The 16,218-nt window shown below is 45.9% G+C and overlaps 2 protein-coding genes across 2 annotated transcripts in view; both read right to left on the reverse strand.

The window, feature by feature from the left end:
* PKD2 (polycystin 2, transient receptor potential cation channel) overlaps window positions 1-244 on the reverse strand; it is a 26,301-nt gene extending 26,057 nt beyond the window's left edge. Inside the window, exon 1 of the mRNA XM_085306257.1 lies at window positions 2-244. Within this exon, the coding sequence (XP_085162383.1) occupies window positions 2-237 (236 nt within the window). The 5' untranslated portion in view covers window positions 238-244. The remainder of the gene's footprint in view (window position 1) is intronic.
* Window positions 245-604: 360 nt separating this feature from the next.
* SPP1 (secreted phosphoprotein 1) lies at window positions 605-5,358 on the reverse strand. Its single transcript, XM_085306322.1, has 7 exons — window positions 5,234-5,358; window positions 3,875-3,941; window positions 3,721-3,771; window positions 2,558-2,662; window positions 2,366-2,410; window positions 1,879-2,130; window positions 605-1,376 (listed from the first exon to the last, which is right to left on the reverse strand). Exons 2-7 carry the CDS (start codon window positions 3,926-3,928, stop codon window positions 969-971), a joined length of 915 nt encoding a protein of 304 aa, XP_085162448.1. The 5' UTR covers window positions 3,929-3,941; window positions 5,234-5,358; the 3' UTR covers window positions 605-968.
* Window positions 5,359-16,218: the final 10,860 nt, after the last annotated feature.

Raw genomic sequence — 16,218 nt, forward strand, 5'->3', positions numbered from 1 at the left:
CGACGAAGCACCGGCTCCGGGGCTGCCCCACTCCACGTCCATCTCCAGCACCGGCCCCGCCGCCGCCGTCGCCGCCTCCTCCTCGGGCTCGAAGCCCGGGTTGTCCCGGCTCCAGGCCTGCCGCGAGCAGGAGGAGAGCGGCGGCGACGGCGGGCAGGAGCCGACCCGCGCCGGCTCGCCCAGCCGCTCCAGCTCCAGCTGCTCCCGCCCGCGCCGGCAGCCTCCGCGGCCCGCCATGAGCCCGCCGCCGCCGCCACTGCCCGGGGCGGGACGCCGCCGCCGCCTCCGCCCCCTCCCCGCCCTCCAGCGCCAGCCCGGAAAGCCCGGAGCACGGAGGGAGATGTAGTTATCCTGCCGCCGAGCGGGAGCCGGGCGGCGGCCGCCCGCCGCGACATGGCGGCGAGCAGCTGCGCGACCGTTAGCGCGACCGTTGGCGCGACCGTTGGCGCGGGCTCCCCCCGCCTCCCCGGCAGAGGGTCCGTGGCGGCCCCTCGCCGCCACCTTGGGGAGTAACTATTGCCAGGCTTGGGAAAGGTGGAAGGTGCGCGCCCCTTTACTCCCCCCCTCAGCCGCTCGCCCAGCGTATAGTAACGCAGCCCGGGGGTACAGGATTTTGTAGTTTTATTTTAAACTCAGTTACAGCAAAATATACACTGGCGTGGTAGAGTGCAGTATCACAAGGAGGTAACGTTCATTCTGTGCGTAAAACAGCATTCGCCTCGCTCACATTCAAACAACAGTAACAGATGCAGTAAGGAGGGCTTACGCTTGCATCATGGAAAGCAGAGCTAGTAGCATTGCACACAGGGGACTGCCTGGGTAATAAAACCACCTCTAACTTCTGCCCCAAACTTGGGGGGAAAAAAAAATCGCCACATGTTCTACATTTACAAACAATTACTGAACTGAAACTACTCCCCCCCCAAGTAAAAATTACAAAGAGAAAGAAAAATTAGATCTGTCGCCCTTTAAAAGGTGACTTCGTTATTTTTAATGCTGCGATGACCTTGAATATTTTCAGCGCTCTCCAAGGTTTGATCGCTCTTATTCTCGACTTCGATGACCCGTGCGAAAACGTGGGCCTGGCTCTCCCTGCTTTCCCTGCTCAGGGGCATGTCGCCCCTGGCCCACCGCTCGCTGCTCTCTCCCTCGACCTCGGGGCTGTCGAATTTCTGCCGGCTGTCGTTTTCCATGCTCCCTTCGGGCAGCTTGCGGAAAAACATGTTGCTGTCCTGCCCGCGGCTCTTGTCCCCCCATTCCCCACTGTCGCTGTACTTCCCGGCGGAGCGGCGTGCCCCGAGGTCTTCCCAGGAGAGCCCCTCGTGGTGGCTGTCCGCGGCCAGGGCGCTCTCGTCCTCCTCGGTGGCATCGATCAGCTGCGTGACACAAACAGGGAGAAGGGCCGAAGGGCCGTTGTCACTTCCGAGCCACCGATCCGTCGCCACGTATCGCAGTACCGCACCCAAGCGAGCGGTCCTGGCTGGGTCCCAGGGACGCTCAAAGCCTCGAGCTTATGTCTCTGCTCTGAAGCCTTGTGGACTTCCATGGATTTGCACGAGCCAACTCTCATGGAGTTGCATGGACCCGTCACAGTATCACAAACTCAAGCCTGGTATGGGCCTCAGCACATCATGCTAGTGCAACCCACGCTATCATGTAGCTCCCGGTAGCAGGCTACGCTTCTGCCTCAGTGCATGCACATAGCCCCCACCAATTTGGGCTATCTGCAGAGAGCAGAAATGCATTCCTTCAGTTTTGCTGCTAACTTTCCACCCCTCCCAATCCCTTTCACAGCTGGTTCCCACAAAAGCACTTGTCCATTTTGAACTTCGCTACCCATTTACAATAACCTGGGCACCACTGCTCAGTGCTCTTTACCTTTTTTGCAGCTTTGTGGACCTTGCTGGACTTCACCACTGTGGCTTTTGCCTTAATTCTGTATGCCACGCTGTCGCCTCTGCCTGTGTTGTCTCCCCGGGTGAAAGGGTAGGGAGGGAAGGGTGCAGTTACAGGAGCATCGGTGGGAAAATTCGTGACAACCTCATCAGATTCATCTGTGTCGTTGGAATCATTATCATCTACATCGTCGTCTGGATCTTCACGGCTCTTGCTTGACATGCCAAGAAAGCGCTGAAAAACATGTAGTGTGCATCATGCAAGGGAGCATATATGGGATGTGCAGTGGTCACACGCTGTTGCAGATCTAAGTGAATAAATTGCTCTAAATTTGCCTCATCCATACTAAAGCTTTGTTTTATTTAGGGGGAGATGTTAGCACAAGAACAGCATTTGAGTAAGGAGAATGAACACTACTATGCACTGGCTGGCGTGCAACACTCGTTTAGCTGTTGTTGAAAAGACTTACCGGTTGTACGAGGACATCAGCTTTTTCTTCTGAAGAATAAAGAGTCTGAAAGCAATAAAAAACTCATTACTAGTACACGGAGACACATACAATAGAGCTGATATAAAATGTTGGCAGTTTAAGGACTCGATCATAATTGGCAAGTCTGCAGTGAAGGATGCTCTACTTTGTCTTCCAGCTAGTCACAGGTACCTGCTGAGGCGGTGCCAGGTCATCTTGTCCAGGCAGCAGACTCCTGTGTAACTGAGAGTTCACGTGGTTGTGGTGGTGGCTGTGTGAATGATGGTCCCTCAGGTCCTTCAAAAAAAAAAAAAAAAAAAAAACCCACTCAGGTCTTAATCTACAAAGGAGCCCACAGGAGCAGGTAAAGCTGCATTCATCACAGGATCTGTTTTTGTTTTTGTGCAGGTGTCGCATCTGCAGTATACATTTTTTTTGTCTGAGATGCATCTTCAACTATTCACTGCAATAGGAAGAGAATTCAGAACTAGCCAAGATCCTGGATTAACACTATACCCAAGCAGTATAACACTGAAGATGTGCCTTTCAAACTGGTAGTGGCAGAGCCTGAAGAATTTCAGATCAATTTTTCCAGCTTATTTTAATTTGATGAAATTTGGAGTTAGATCCTAAGCATCATGGCTTCTACTAATTTTCAGGTTCTCTTCCCAGCAATGTTTTATCTCCACATCATTGAGATTCTATAAGATAAATGCAATAGCTGATTCTCACAGTAAATAGATAAATAATTTTACTTTTGTAGTAGCCTACTATGGAGTATTAATCAAATAGCTATATGCAGGTTTAATACCCTTTATATGGCAGCATCTTGATCTTTGCATAGTATTAGCTCACTTCTGTGCTAATGCAAAAGAAAGGTGGCAGTTTGGTAAAGACGGTTCTAATATCTGCACTCACACAACTGCAAAAATTAATGGAAATTGAACCAAAATGCTCTTCTGACATCAATTATTATCTGATCCACAGTAATGAATGTGGTTTATAAAAACTATGCTATACTGTAGTTTGTTTTTTTTTTTTTAACTGAGATGACATTTACATATTTTTCATTAAAAAAAAAACCAAAAGACTCCAGTGCTGGCCCAGAGATGGACCTTATTAAGATACAAGACTAGATACCAGGCTCCCTAACATAGCATCAGCCTGCTGAAGTTGGTGGAAATCCACCAATTTATCTTGCTGAGGAACTGGCTCATAATATCCAGGTTAAGATATGCTCTGCAAGGAGCTACAACTGTAAAATGTGTATCATACAGTGTGTACTAGCATAAATCAAAATGGCATTATTAAATAAAATAACCAGAATATAGGCAAAAAGAACAAGAGGAGCTTACATGTTTTTCTTCAGAGCTGGCAGAAATGGCATGCTGCTTGCATTTACTCATCTTGAAGGAAGGAAAGAGAAAAGAGTTTGTCAGTAGTGATTCCTTGCTAATGCGCAAAGGAAATATATAAGCAAATGCTAATATATGTCTATGATTCACTCACTGGTCGTGCAACGGTGAGGCTGATGAGGCACAAACAAAGCACTGCCACCTTCATCGTGGAGTTCTACCTAGAAAGTATTTTGGAACTGAGAGTCAACAAAATAAAATACTGAAAACATGTCATAGGCTTTTTCTTTCTCCTGTTGTACTTCGCTGTGATGAGATGAACTGTCTAATAAGGATTCAGGCTGCCTGTGCCAGGCTTTTTCCTCTCTCCTCCCCACCATCACCATCTCAGCTGGAGGACAGGAATACAAAATTATTCTTAAGGACTTGGCAACTCAACTCAAGAGCTACGGGAATTTTAAAACCAGATACTGAAAAGTGCTGAGCAGTGTTGAGAGCACCCCATTGAGATGAACAGACTACTTCTGTTATCTACTGAAATGAGCTGGTGAAAGACAAAGCTTTGCGAAAAACAGAAAGTGCTGATAAAGGACCAGCTTAGGTTTATCAAAGCACTTCATCAAAAATGAGAGAGACCAAAACAAACGCAGCTTGGACTCTCTATTTTAAAACTAGTTTTCAGAATTATTAACTGCAGTGGCTGTAAGTAACTTCAATTTATTGTAACAGAAACTGCTTTTATTGATAGACATTTTTCCCCTCCAGAAATCTGAACAAAGCAGCCTGTGTTTCCAGCAAGAGATGAAGTGAAATTTATCTGCTCATGTTGCAGTTTTAGCAACTTTTTAAATGAATGATTCCTGATAAAATATAGGCAGTGCTGAGCTACAGTAAAGTTTGGTGCTGACTGACCGTTCTCCGGGATAAACAACATCCCTGAGAAGCTAAGCTGATTCAGTGTTGAGCAAAAAGCATTTAAAACTTCAGTAAATCTCAGTAGGAGAGAAAGATACAGAGACATTTAGAATGCATATGCGAGGCTGGCTCTGAAACAGGACACTGTACTAGAAGCACCGCAATTCCAGGAGTTAAATAAAGAGCTGGCCCCATCCATTCAGTAGCGTGAGCACAAACTGCCAGGAGAAACTGGGATACTGCAAGGCAGTGGTTACACGAGGGAAGAAGCTTTCTAAGTTCAACTACCAGCTTCAAGTCTGCAGCACTTCATTCAATGGGAGGGATTTCAGTAACCTCCTCCTGACATCTATCAGCAGTCAGAGATTTAAAATTGCCGTTCTGTATAGTACCTTCCTCTACATCTAGTAGTATCTGTATAGTACCTTCATCTATAGCACCTACATCTCTAAAGCAACCTTGCCGCTCTAGAAGCAGACCTCTTTCCACGGAAAAACATTAAACATTCTTGTTCAGCAAAGCGGTTTCAGAAGGTCTCCTGCCCAAGGCTTCCTCGAGTACAGCTATGCACATGTCAGATAAGAAAATGAAAAATTACCTGTTCTGATGCTGGAAGAGTCAGTTGTGACAGGAGCTCTGCGAGCGTTCCCAGCAACAGCTCCAGCCCTTTGCCTCCGAGTAGCTCAGGCTTTCTCCTCTCGTCCCCCGGACTGCCTGACATCTCCGACCTCGGGGAATTTAAACCCTGTCCCAGCAGCCGGCTGCCAATCCCCGTGTGGCGGAAAAGGATGAGGTCATGAGGCTTCTTGCCACCGTACTGCCCACGTTCTCCTACACTTCCTCTTTGGCTTTGTGGCTTTTGAAGCAAACAAAAGCTACTCTATGGTTAAAATATTACTTATATGCAAGATCATTAACCAGCTGGTCTATTGAATGCACACAGCCTTTGGTGTCGTGTAGGAGGACTTTGGGGCACATTTGTCCTGCTTTTGTGAAGAGGCAGTAACCCAGTTTCCCAGAAACCTTTCGCTGCCTGTTCTGTAGGGGGTAAGAATACATAAAGTTTGTAGGAAGGAGGAGGCCTGATCATAAAACTCTCCAAAAAAGTATTAATGCTTCCATACAGATGAAGAGTTGATTTCCAGGGTACATGTTTCAATGGTAACTGCAGAGACAGGGTGTAGATTATGGCATTCTGCCTTTTCAAGCTACACAGAGTCGTAATGGTATCAATGTATCTCAATAGATATTCTGCTTCGAGAAACTTGATGCTAGTCACCAACACTCTAATTAGAAAAGGGTTTTGCACCATTATCTGAATTTCTCTTCTTTTCTGTTCAGTTGGTATGTCATGTGAGTCCTTTCTGGTCTCATTCACTCTTCCAGGGGGTTCAGTTCAGTCATCTGCTGCAGCTATCTGTCCTGCCAAGCCTGCTCCAGAACCTCTTTCTGGGATTAGTTTCTGAATACTAAAAAATGAAAAAACCAGCCACAGCTCCCGTATGAGAAGTGACATGGCTAGCATTGAGAAGCAAGGGACAACGTGGGATGACATCCCCTGTTTGCTGCTAAGCACCGCATCCCTGCTGGTGGGTGACAGATCTATTCTAGCACTGTCTTGCTTAGATATCCGTAGATTTGAATAGATTCTGCTTTGTCTGTAATGTGTTGTAAGACTCCCAGACCTTCTTCCCATTGATGTTCCTTTAAAATAAGATGTGCCATTCAAACACAGAAAGACCTTCCAACTAGTACTTTGAGAAGGCAAAATATTCATGACTGTTTTGAAGTTGGTATCTTTCTCCTCATTTCTGATACCCAGCTAATGTTTAATTATGTAGTTTAACATCAGTGAATATTTTAGTACTGTGACAGAATTGGCATTTGTCCTTAGTCAAGCAGCAATGCAGCAGACACCTGGTTCTTGCAACTCACGTAACCAGTTATTCCGTACCTAACATTTGACACCATGAGAAACATACTCAAGTTAGTTCTGCAACTGCCCATCACAGCATCACATGGATCTACCTAATTATGTTTGTGAGATGAGATCAACAACAGTTGGAGGTTTAACTTGGTCTGTTTTAACAGAGTATTCTAATATCGAGGAGGCAGATTGGGAGAGCATATACACTGGATCCCATTCTGAGCCTGTAAAAACCTACTTTCTGTGCCAACCATTAATCAAGAAACATGAGACTGAATAACAACATTACACCGAAAAAATGCCCTACAGCTGTTCTTTGACCAGAACAAGAACTGTGAGATCTACCAGAACGTACCATATGCAAAATGGTGTATTACCGTCTATCAAACTATAGCCTTAGTAAAATACACAGTATTTCGAGAATTGTGATTTTTTTTTCTCACCAAGTTAAGCGGCAGAAATCAGTCATGCTGACACAGAAGCCCAGATCCATTAGAAACACAGTTTTCCTGCAGTTTTTTAAATACCCTACTGTACAAGTAAATTAAAGCTGTGGCTATTCAAAGGAAATGTTTTTTGAATACCTGGAACACCTGTCCCCAAGAGAGACATCCTGTGACCCCTAGGGACCTGTTTCTGGTAAACAACTGGTATTTCCAAAGTACCRGGAGATGGCAGCGTTTCTGAGCACTGCTGCCAAAGCTATATGGTTGATTTCGTAAGAACTAAGGAGCAATAGTAATGTTTTGCAGTAATCCAGAAGCAGGACGTGAAGTGACAGTTACTAAATGGCTTCATTTTATGCAAGATCAGCCAGTGCAGAACTGTAGTAAATTTAGCACTTGTCTCATGCCTATCATTATGTGGTTATTCACCCTGTAAATCATTGTCTAGCCGAGAAATTCCTCTGCCTGGGCAGGAGGTAGTGCTTGTCCTCTCAGAGATAAGGGACAAGCAGAGCAGAATGGGGGGGGGGACTTTCACCGTTTTCACTTCCCATATTAAAATGCTTAATTCTGGAGGGAGTGCTTGGCTGGCAGAGGCGCAGCAGAAGTAGCTTGCTTGAATCTGTGCAGTTGTCCTCTTCAGCTTTGAAGAGGACCGTGGCAGGCTGGGAGATGTTACCTGTAAGTGAGATTTTCTACTCTGCTATCTGGTTGAACAAAGCTTTTGACTACACTTTGGTCCATCTTGGCCTACATCACAACCGCATGGTTAGACTACCGTTTTCTATTCTAGAGAAGTGCTATCAGTACTTCCCCGTGCAACCTCCCATGCATATCTAAAATCCTGAGCTGAGACACGAGCACAGTACCCAGTAATACCTCCGGCCTGCGTGGGAAATCCCAGACCGCCTGCAGAGATCTGCAATGTCCAGGCTTTCAAGAGAGTGATTCCTGTTGCTCTTTCTTGTATTAGTCCTATACGCCTTCTTCAGTCCCACAGCAGTTAATCCTCTGGGTTTGGGAGAGTTTGTTTCTTATTTGACACCTCCTCTATTTACTACACATCAGGTTTAAGAACTATGCTATCCCCACCTCGTGACTTCGGATGCATTTAGTCTGAACATTTTAAATCACACTCATGTTCGCTAAGCCGGCTGCCTGCTCTGGCTGGCTTAGCGCGGCATGGCTGCACCTAGCCGAGCTTTCAAACTCTCCAAGGTCCAGGCTCGCACTGCCCCGTTCGAGCGCTGCGCTGCTCCCCTAGTGACCAGGCTTTTCCCGTTGACTAACCTGAACCTGCGAAGGTACAACCTGTGGCCGTTATTCCTTGTCGCGTGGGCTGGCACTATGGAGAAGAGTTTGGCTCCATCATCTCTGTAAACCCCTTCCAGGAGCTGTAGGCTGCCGGAAGGTTGTCTCTTTGCCTCCTCTCAGCCGGACAGACTAAACCTCAACCCTCACCACTCAGCTGTCCTGGCAGCCTGCTGTTGAACAACCCCCTCTCCAACGTGGAGGCCCAAAACCAGGCACGGCCTTGCTGCACATGTGGCCTCAGCAGCCCCAAGTTGAATGGCCGCGCTAACTCCACTTGATCCGAGATCTACGTGCCCCTGAACATAGCCCAAAGCGCGTTTTGCTTCCTCCGCCGGGGAGAACGCCGCAGGCGCTCGTTCAAACTGGGGCGCACCACAACGCTCACGTCCTTTCCAGACTGTGCTCCCCTGAGCGGTGCTCGCATGGTACACGGTGATCCATCGCCCCAGAGCTCTCAGCTGGAGCAGCTCGCTGAACTGATCACCAGTGCAGATCCAAGGGAGAAGGTGGGAGTACACAGATGCCATGCCTTAGGCCGGCTGAAGCGGCACTAGAGTTGAACACAGGTAACACAACGCAACGCATAGATAATATGGAATCCTGTTGGCTTTTGTTCAGTAAGAAATATGTTGGGAGAGATTGAAACGGTATTTCTAGACAGAAAGGAGCAAGACTGGGAGAGAGAGAGATGAATTTCTACAGCAGCACTGAAAATGCTATCAACTAAAAAACCCCAAAGCCCCAACTTGGCAGTGCTCTTATAAACAACTGCTCTGCAGCTAGAATGTCTCAAAAAAAGAAGACTTAGTAGTAAATAGTGGTTTCTATGAAAAACAGCTGAAAACCAAAACATTCTTGTATTGCCACTGTGAAATACTGCTGAAAAGTGCCTGAAAAATGAGTATTTCAGTCAGATACAATATATCCCCAAATGCCCTTGAATCTCCTACTAAAGGCCTCAAAAGCAAGGAAAAGTTCACATGCATCAGTTGATAGTCTCAGAAAACCTCCCTCCTTCTAAATAGACTACACAAACCACAAAAACAGTTGTATCCAGGTCTGTGGGAGTACTCAACGTGCAGGAGGGAAATCGGTTGCAGATCTGTTAGCTGAAAGAATTACAACAGAGATTTGCTTTTTGCATTTGTGAGCAGGRTGCTCCAATAAAGCACGAGATGCAACGCAACCGCTGTGCGGCACTTGCGGCATTTCCAAAACAGAGCACAATCAAACAGCTAGTTTCTCCACAGTAAAATGCTTTGTGGAGTCATCGAGCAACTCCAGAATGACATGACGGTCTACTAGTTTCCAATCTTCCTGCCATTTTTGTTCTGCAATGCAGATCAGACAGCCAGTGGGCAAGGTGAGCTCTATTTAACACTTTTTCAGGCAATAAAGCTGATTGATTGCAGTTAATTACACTTTTTCAGAGTCAGCCTTAGTCATTCTGGGAGAGTTGCAGTAGCATGCACAACACTGACCYGGAGTTTTAGTAGGTGATTAGCTGGGACAGAATATAGACTTTCTGGGACAAAACCCAAATGTAAGCAGCCAGTTTATTAGAAAAGGCCCAAGTCTGACAGAGAGCAAAGCGTTTTGGTCTGTCACTGCCTCCCTCTGCATAAATAGAGCCCACCTGCTCTTTTCTTCTAACTTCCAAGACTAATTGCTAACTGTTCATATATTCAAATGTATTCAAATGCCGCCTTTTTTCAAAACAGCTTTGGAAACTGAAGATTTTTTTTTTTTTGAAAAGCTGCATGGAGCCGTGGCTTACAAATCCAAGAATCTGGGAACAACAGTCAGATCACAGCTTTCACAGAGCAGAGAGGCTGCCCTTTCTACAGCATAAATACAGTCCAGCAGCCATCTGTAGTTTCCGAAAATGGAACTCTGTTGAACTCTCCTCCCTTGACTTTTAAAGCYAACTGGAAAAACATTTTTTCCAGTTCTTTTTTCCTGTTGAAATGCATGTATTAATACCAAAGTAAGTGGAGTAGCAGCAGGAATTAAACCAACACAGAAACATTGCATTATTTTCTGGTCATCATGGATACCAGCACGAAGAACCAAACATGAGATACTCCAGTGCACGTTCTGTTACTGTCTTTCAGCTATGAAATGACAGAAAAAATTACATTTGTTTTAACTTGAAAATATTAATACGTGAAATAATCTGAACTATTATTAAAGACAAACCCAACCATTGCAAATATATATGGGGTAGACCATTTTTTCCATGGATGTGCCATTTTGTGACATACGTAACCCTTAAAGGGAACTGTTTGAGAACTGGAGGATGAAGCCTTACAGCACCCTAACAGGAGCTGAATTGCATCAGGTCTCATGAAGCATTGACCCTAAAGCCTCAGCACTACTGCAGAGATAATGTTACAGGATGAAGGAAAATCTGCAGGACACGTGCACTTAGATCTTCYGTATGCTCATTGTTATGGAAAAGTTAATTTACCGGCCACCATAACAGAGATCCCCGCCGAGACAGAGGTTTGAAATCAAATTAAAGTGAAATAAGTTTTAATGGCACATGTGCAGTAACTACAGCTCAAGGTGGCTGCCTCCAAAAAGGGACCCTGAACAAAGAAATTTCTGGGCAATTGTACCCTTACAATCTAACGCCCCGCTCCCTTCGTGGAATAGTTTGGAGTCAATAGTAATATTAGAGTTTGGGGTCTTCCAGTTCCCACTTGGTCCTTTCCATGATTTCCAGGTGTGTTCTTTACCTCTTATCTCACGTCTGCATATTGTGGATGACACCTTTACTCCCTGGTTGGCTCTCGGAAGCAGTCTTTGTGGTTACTTCTTTCTTGGACAGTTGTCTGGTTCTTTTACTTAAGTAAAGTTCACAGCTTAGGCCTAAGGCTTCAGCAAATTTAGCTACTAATGCTAAGCAAGTTGTGCTAAGCGACTAACTCTTCATAGCTTCAGTCCAATGTTCTTTAACACTCATAAAAAGGTAGCTATCTCCCAGCTAGCTTGGGCTTCATGGTCTGAATACTGGAGGGAGATCTAATTTTAGTAAATAACTTCACAGAAAATTCCTTTTGGATACATATTGCAAAAACTTTGTGATGAGTTATTTCCTTTTTTTCTCTCTGCTGCCATCTCATTTCCCTATTTTCTATCCTTACTGCAAAATTTTCTCTTTCCAGCAAGAAAAGACACTCATGGAAACTTGTGTAAATGCCGAATGGGTACGGAAAGAACAGCATCATCTTGCCTTGTGTTGCAAAACCGTTGGAAAGTCACAAGATGCCTGTTCCACCTAGCACAGGGACTTTTAGCAGAGCACCACGGGAGCAATTCTGCACAGCCAGCACCCATCCACTCTTGTCTGCACTAGGCTCTGCCGGCAAAGCAYGAAGACCACCTCCTTGCTGCCAGAAACCCAAGAAGAAGAGATTACAACAGAGCACTACAGAGAAGAGGTGAACAGGGAAGATGACGGGCCATGTCTTCCTCCGTAGTCACCAGCACACTGCTTCTGTGCATAACCAAAAYGAGCCCTGACTGCCCTCCGGTAATCCTTGTAGCACAGCAGTCTCAATTTTGCACTCTAGGCAAACCATGTTAAAATGGAGCCAYGTTTCTGCAAACACCACCACAAACCTCGGAGCTCGAGGAGAAGCAAGTCGACAAAAGGTTGCTCCAAATCCCAAAGGTAAACTTCATCAGAGATAGGCTTTGAGTGTCTCCTGGAACAGGCCAGCACAGACCAGATAACTTGGAGAGGTGCTGGGCGTTACGCAATGGACTGCAGGAGTGCGGCACGCGTATCTGGTTATCTGCACGCAAGACCTCTTGCCTGCAGGCTCCTCTGATTTTTTTTCTCCACAAGTTCTAGGGAAGGTAAAGTATGAGCTTCGCAAGCGGCGCAGAACTGCCAGGATAAGCTGTGACCCTGTCAGCGAACCGGACCGCAGACCCAYGCTGGGCTACGCACCAGAAGCCATTTGTATTTCGCATGGTTTCAGGTTTTGCTGTGAACAGTTTTCCTGACTCTAGGTCTAGGCCTGCTGTGGTCTGAGGTGGACAGATGGAGRAGTGAGTCAGTGTGAAAGCAAACATCTCTCCTGGGCACTGTATGCCTGGGTGTGGAATCCATGCTGATGGGGTGGGAGGAAAAACCCATTTGTGGGCCTGATGAAGGGAAATCTAGATTTTGAGAGGAAGTAATTTGGCTGAGAGGCCGATCTGATTTTGTGGGGGAACCAAAAACCATCAGACTGGGGTCAAGGCCTCTGCCATCCTGACTGAGTCACGGCGAGATTCTCCACATTGCTCTCGAGCTCAGAGGCGATGAGACTGTTTTTCCTTGCAGCACATCCTGGCTGACACTCCACAGGAACCAAACTTTGCTCCTGTAAACGAACACCTCGACTCCAGCTGGAAAGCCAGGACAACTCTTGTATCTCAGTACATTTCATTTTCATTAGTATCACGGTAATGACCTCAGACACAACAAGCAACGTCCCAAAACAGACCATCATTCAGACCTAACAATTCTCATTGCTTTTTTTGTGTCACATCTTGTTAAATGGTTACATTTTTAAAAAGTTATTTTTTTTGGAGCAGATTAGAAATAGTAGCTCACACCTGAGTGATAATATTAACACCCAGCAAATGAAAGGAAATGTTGATTTTCCTAAGTGTATACTTTTAAAAATAATAGTCTAAGTTGAATAGTTCAGATCATGAGTAATATAGSTAATATATACAGCCTGCTATGTATGCGAGCCCAGCAGCGCACATGCTTTTGGGAAGTCCGTGCTCTCCTTTCCTCCTTGCCAGCGCTCTTCAGAAGAGGTGCCTTTATTCATTTATTTAAAGATATGCCCAGTTGTGAGATAATCACATCCAGATTTAGGAAATAACATTTTACATATAATTCATACTGGCTACCTCGAAAGATTACAAGTTGAGCATGTAGCTATAAATTTGGCAGAACAAATGGCAAACTGTGGTTGGCATAGGGATGTGAAGCAGGAAGCAAGCTGTAGCTATACATTAACTAGAGGAAAAGAAAGCCCAAAAAACTTGGTTAATCACCAGGCTGTAAAGCAAAGAGTAAGAAGGGGCAGCTGACAGGGCAGCTAACTCCTGAGRAGCAGGAAACATCAGCAATCTTTGCATTAGGAAGAACATTACTGGTCAATAAATAACAAGCCAGAAATGCTGTTTGCTCTCCGAGGCTTGTTTATCGCAAAGCAGTCAAATGACTTCTCCTCACCCATGGAAAATGTGAACATAGAGGATGACAGGCAGTTTTGGGAAGCAACATCCGTTCTGTATGGAGAAACTTGATCTGTTATACCCAAAATAACCGATGTTGAAACACGGCCTAATTCACATCTAAGCAATTGATTAGACAAAAGGAGGAAGCAAAAGGGGTTTTTTTTAGAGCTGTGTTGGTCTCACCTCAGACAGCAGGGCAGCGGCAGGGGAGAGAGACATGGGCTGAGGCCGGCTTGAAATAGCACGTCCCACGCGGCCAGCTCGAGACCGATAACTCGGTGCCCTCACCCCCGTGGGAGCAGCTTGCCGAATTGCGTTTCTCGTGCCCTCGGGGCTGAGGGAAGCACTGCAGAAACTCCAGCACCTGTCAYGGTGGCGGAGGCCCTCTCGCGCCGCGCTCGCCCTGGGGCTAGACCGCTTCCGAGGAGCCACCTGCGCCGCGCTTGCACCGACGCGCTCGAGCCGTCGCCGCCAGCATCCCCGACGCTTCGTACTCCTGCGCAGCAGGAATAGCTCGGGCAACCACTATTAATTCCCCACCCAGGTTCCCGGGTGTGCTAAAGCATCGTGGCTACAGCAAAAGTAACATCAGAGGTGGCTGCAAGCYTGTATTTGCCTAGCAAAGCTCCTCAGATTAATGCCTTCTGGGAAGTGGGTTCTTCTGCGTTTAGCGTTTGCAAAAAGGGAGCAAACTTCCCCGGCACAGGCTAAGATTTGGAGAGTGTAGGAGGAGGTGGTCTGTCCAGAGAAAACTCACACCAACGTTTTCGGTCCATGCTATGAGTTTMATTGCTGGGGCATAACTCTGAAGGCATACAGCAAACCCCTACATTTTTCTACTGCTTTACAGTCAAGTCACCCTTTTCTACATGTACGCTCACCAGCTCACCTGGGGTCCTAAGATAATATGAACAATGTAGATTTTCCACCACAAGGTAACTATAACTCTGTAAAAGTCAGTAGCATCAAAATATCAAGAAATAAAAGCTACCACAGGGAGAGTTTTTTTGGAGTGGCMTTTCATTTGACTTAATACCTAACATTCCTGCCCTTCCTACCCTGATGTTATAGCACATGGCTTAAATAATTTTCAGCATAATTAATATTCATTATGGTTCTGTATCGGCCTGATCTTGCATGCATTATCCATCAACACTGCTGTATGGCCACAAACTTTTCCTTGTTGATCATTCAACCATCAAGAAAGGACTAATAAATAGATTTAAGAAAAATGGAGGAACTGTAAGGGTCATGCAGTAATTTCCCTATTTTTTTTTAAATCAGTTCCTCGCTAAATACTGCCCACACATCAGACAAGGTAGAGATGTCTATAAGGTACCAAAATCTCACTCTTAGCTTGCAATTATGCTAGCGTTTCTCTTAGTACACTGACTTCCCGTCATGAAAGTGATGAACAATGCAGAGGCAGAATAGAAAAAAAATAAAGATAAACCTGGCCAAATAATTACATTCTCTGGCTGTCAGCTTCCTCTAACTGGAAGTCTTCCCCATAGAATTAAAAAAAAAAAAAAGCATTCGCAGGTGTGCTCAGATTGCCTGCTGGAGGCAGGCAAAGAGGGGATTTTTTTAATGTGGGCTGTGCAGACATTGCAAATTGCAGCTTGAGACAGCAGGCTTGCTCCTGTTTCCCCACCGTAAGGCCTGCTGACAATTAGCATGTCTGCTTGCGCTGCTTTCCGCTGGTTTGCTTTCCTTTCCCACCTACCCACAGCAATTAACAGCGGGGAAAAGAAAAGCTGGGCACTTGCGTGTCACATGTCAGAGCGGCTGCCCAGAGGGTCCAAGCCAGGACCCAGGACATCTTTCCTGGAAAGCTCAAGGCTCTTCCAGGGCTCAATTTATAGTGTGGACAAACCAAAAGAATAAATTACTGCAGGGCATAGAAGCTACAGATCAGACAGTGAGAATTTATGGATTTTAAAGCCAAGAACGACCGTCGTCTACTCTGGCCTCCTGTGCAAAGCAGATCAACAGACTGAATCTTCCTGACCCTAACATCCGATTCGCACCATCCACCAGACTTAGGACCAGGATTTCTCGTTAGCGATTCCACTTACCAATCGCTCATTTCTAAGATTATGCGCCTTTATTGAATTTGCTTGGTTTAARCTTCCAGCTTGTCATACCTTTCCTCATGACAATCAAGCCTTATCTGCTGGTGTAGAAATCCAAACATCATCACCCTCTCTAAATTTTTAATAGCACATTAAACACCATTGTGCATTTTTTCAGCACTCAGTCAAGAAGCAGTCACCTGTGCTGTATTTGAAAGCAATATGCCCTCTGATTTTCTGTAACATCTTTGAGACGTGATYACTTAAACAACATGCGATGCTCCAGTGAGTTTTTCAGACATGCTCTTTTGTGCTTTCCCATCTGTTCCTCCTGCAGTAGACTTACCATGTGCTAAAGCCCTTTTCCCCAAAAGAAAAAAAAGGAGTTAATTACACTCCCCATCCCTAAATCTCTCAAAATCACACYGTATACCAGCTTTCCCCTTACTTTTTAATAGGTTGCGGATTACTCATCCCRCTTGCACAATTCAGCAAGGTGTGAACACAGCAGCCCAGCTCACAGACTGCAGCCATACGCCCGCCCCAGCAGCGCCGCTGGTAACAAGGT

The sequence above is a fragment of the Rhea americana genome, unplaced genomic scaffold, assembly GCF_003343005.1.
Source record: "Rhea americana isolate MKP2758 unplaced genomic scaffold, rheAme1 scaffold_237, whole genome shotgun sequence".
NCBI lineage: Eukaryota > Metazoa > Chordata > Aves > Rheiformes > Rheidae > Rhea > Rhea americana.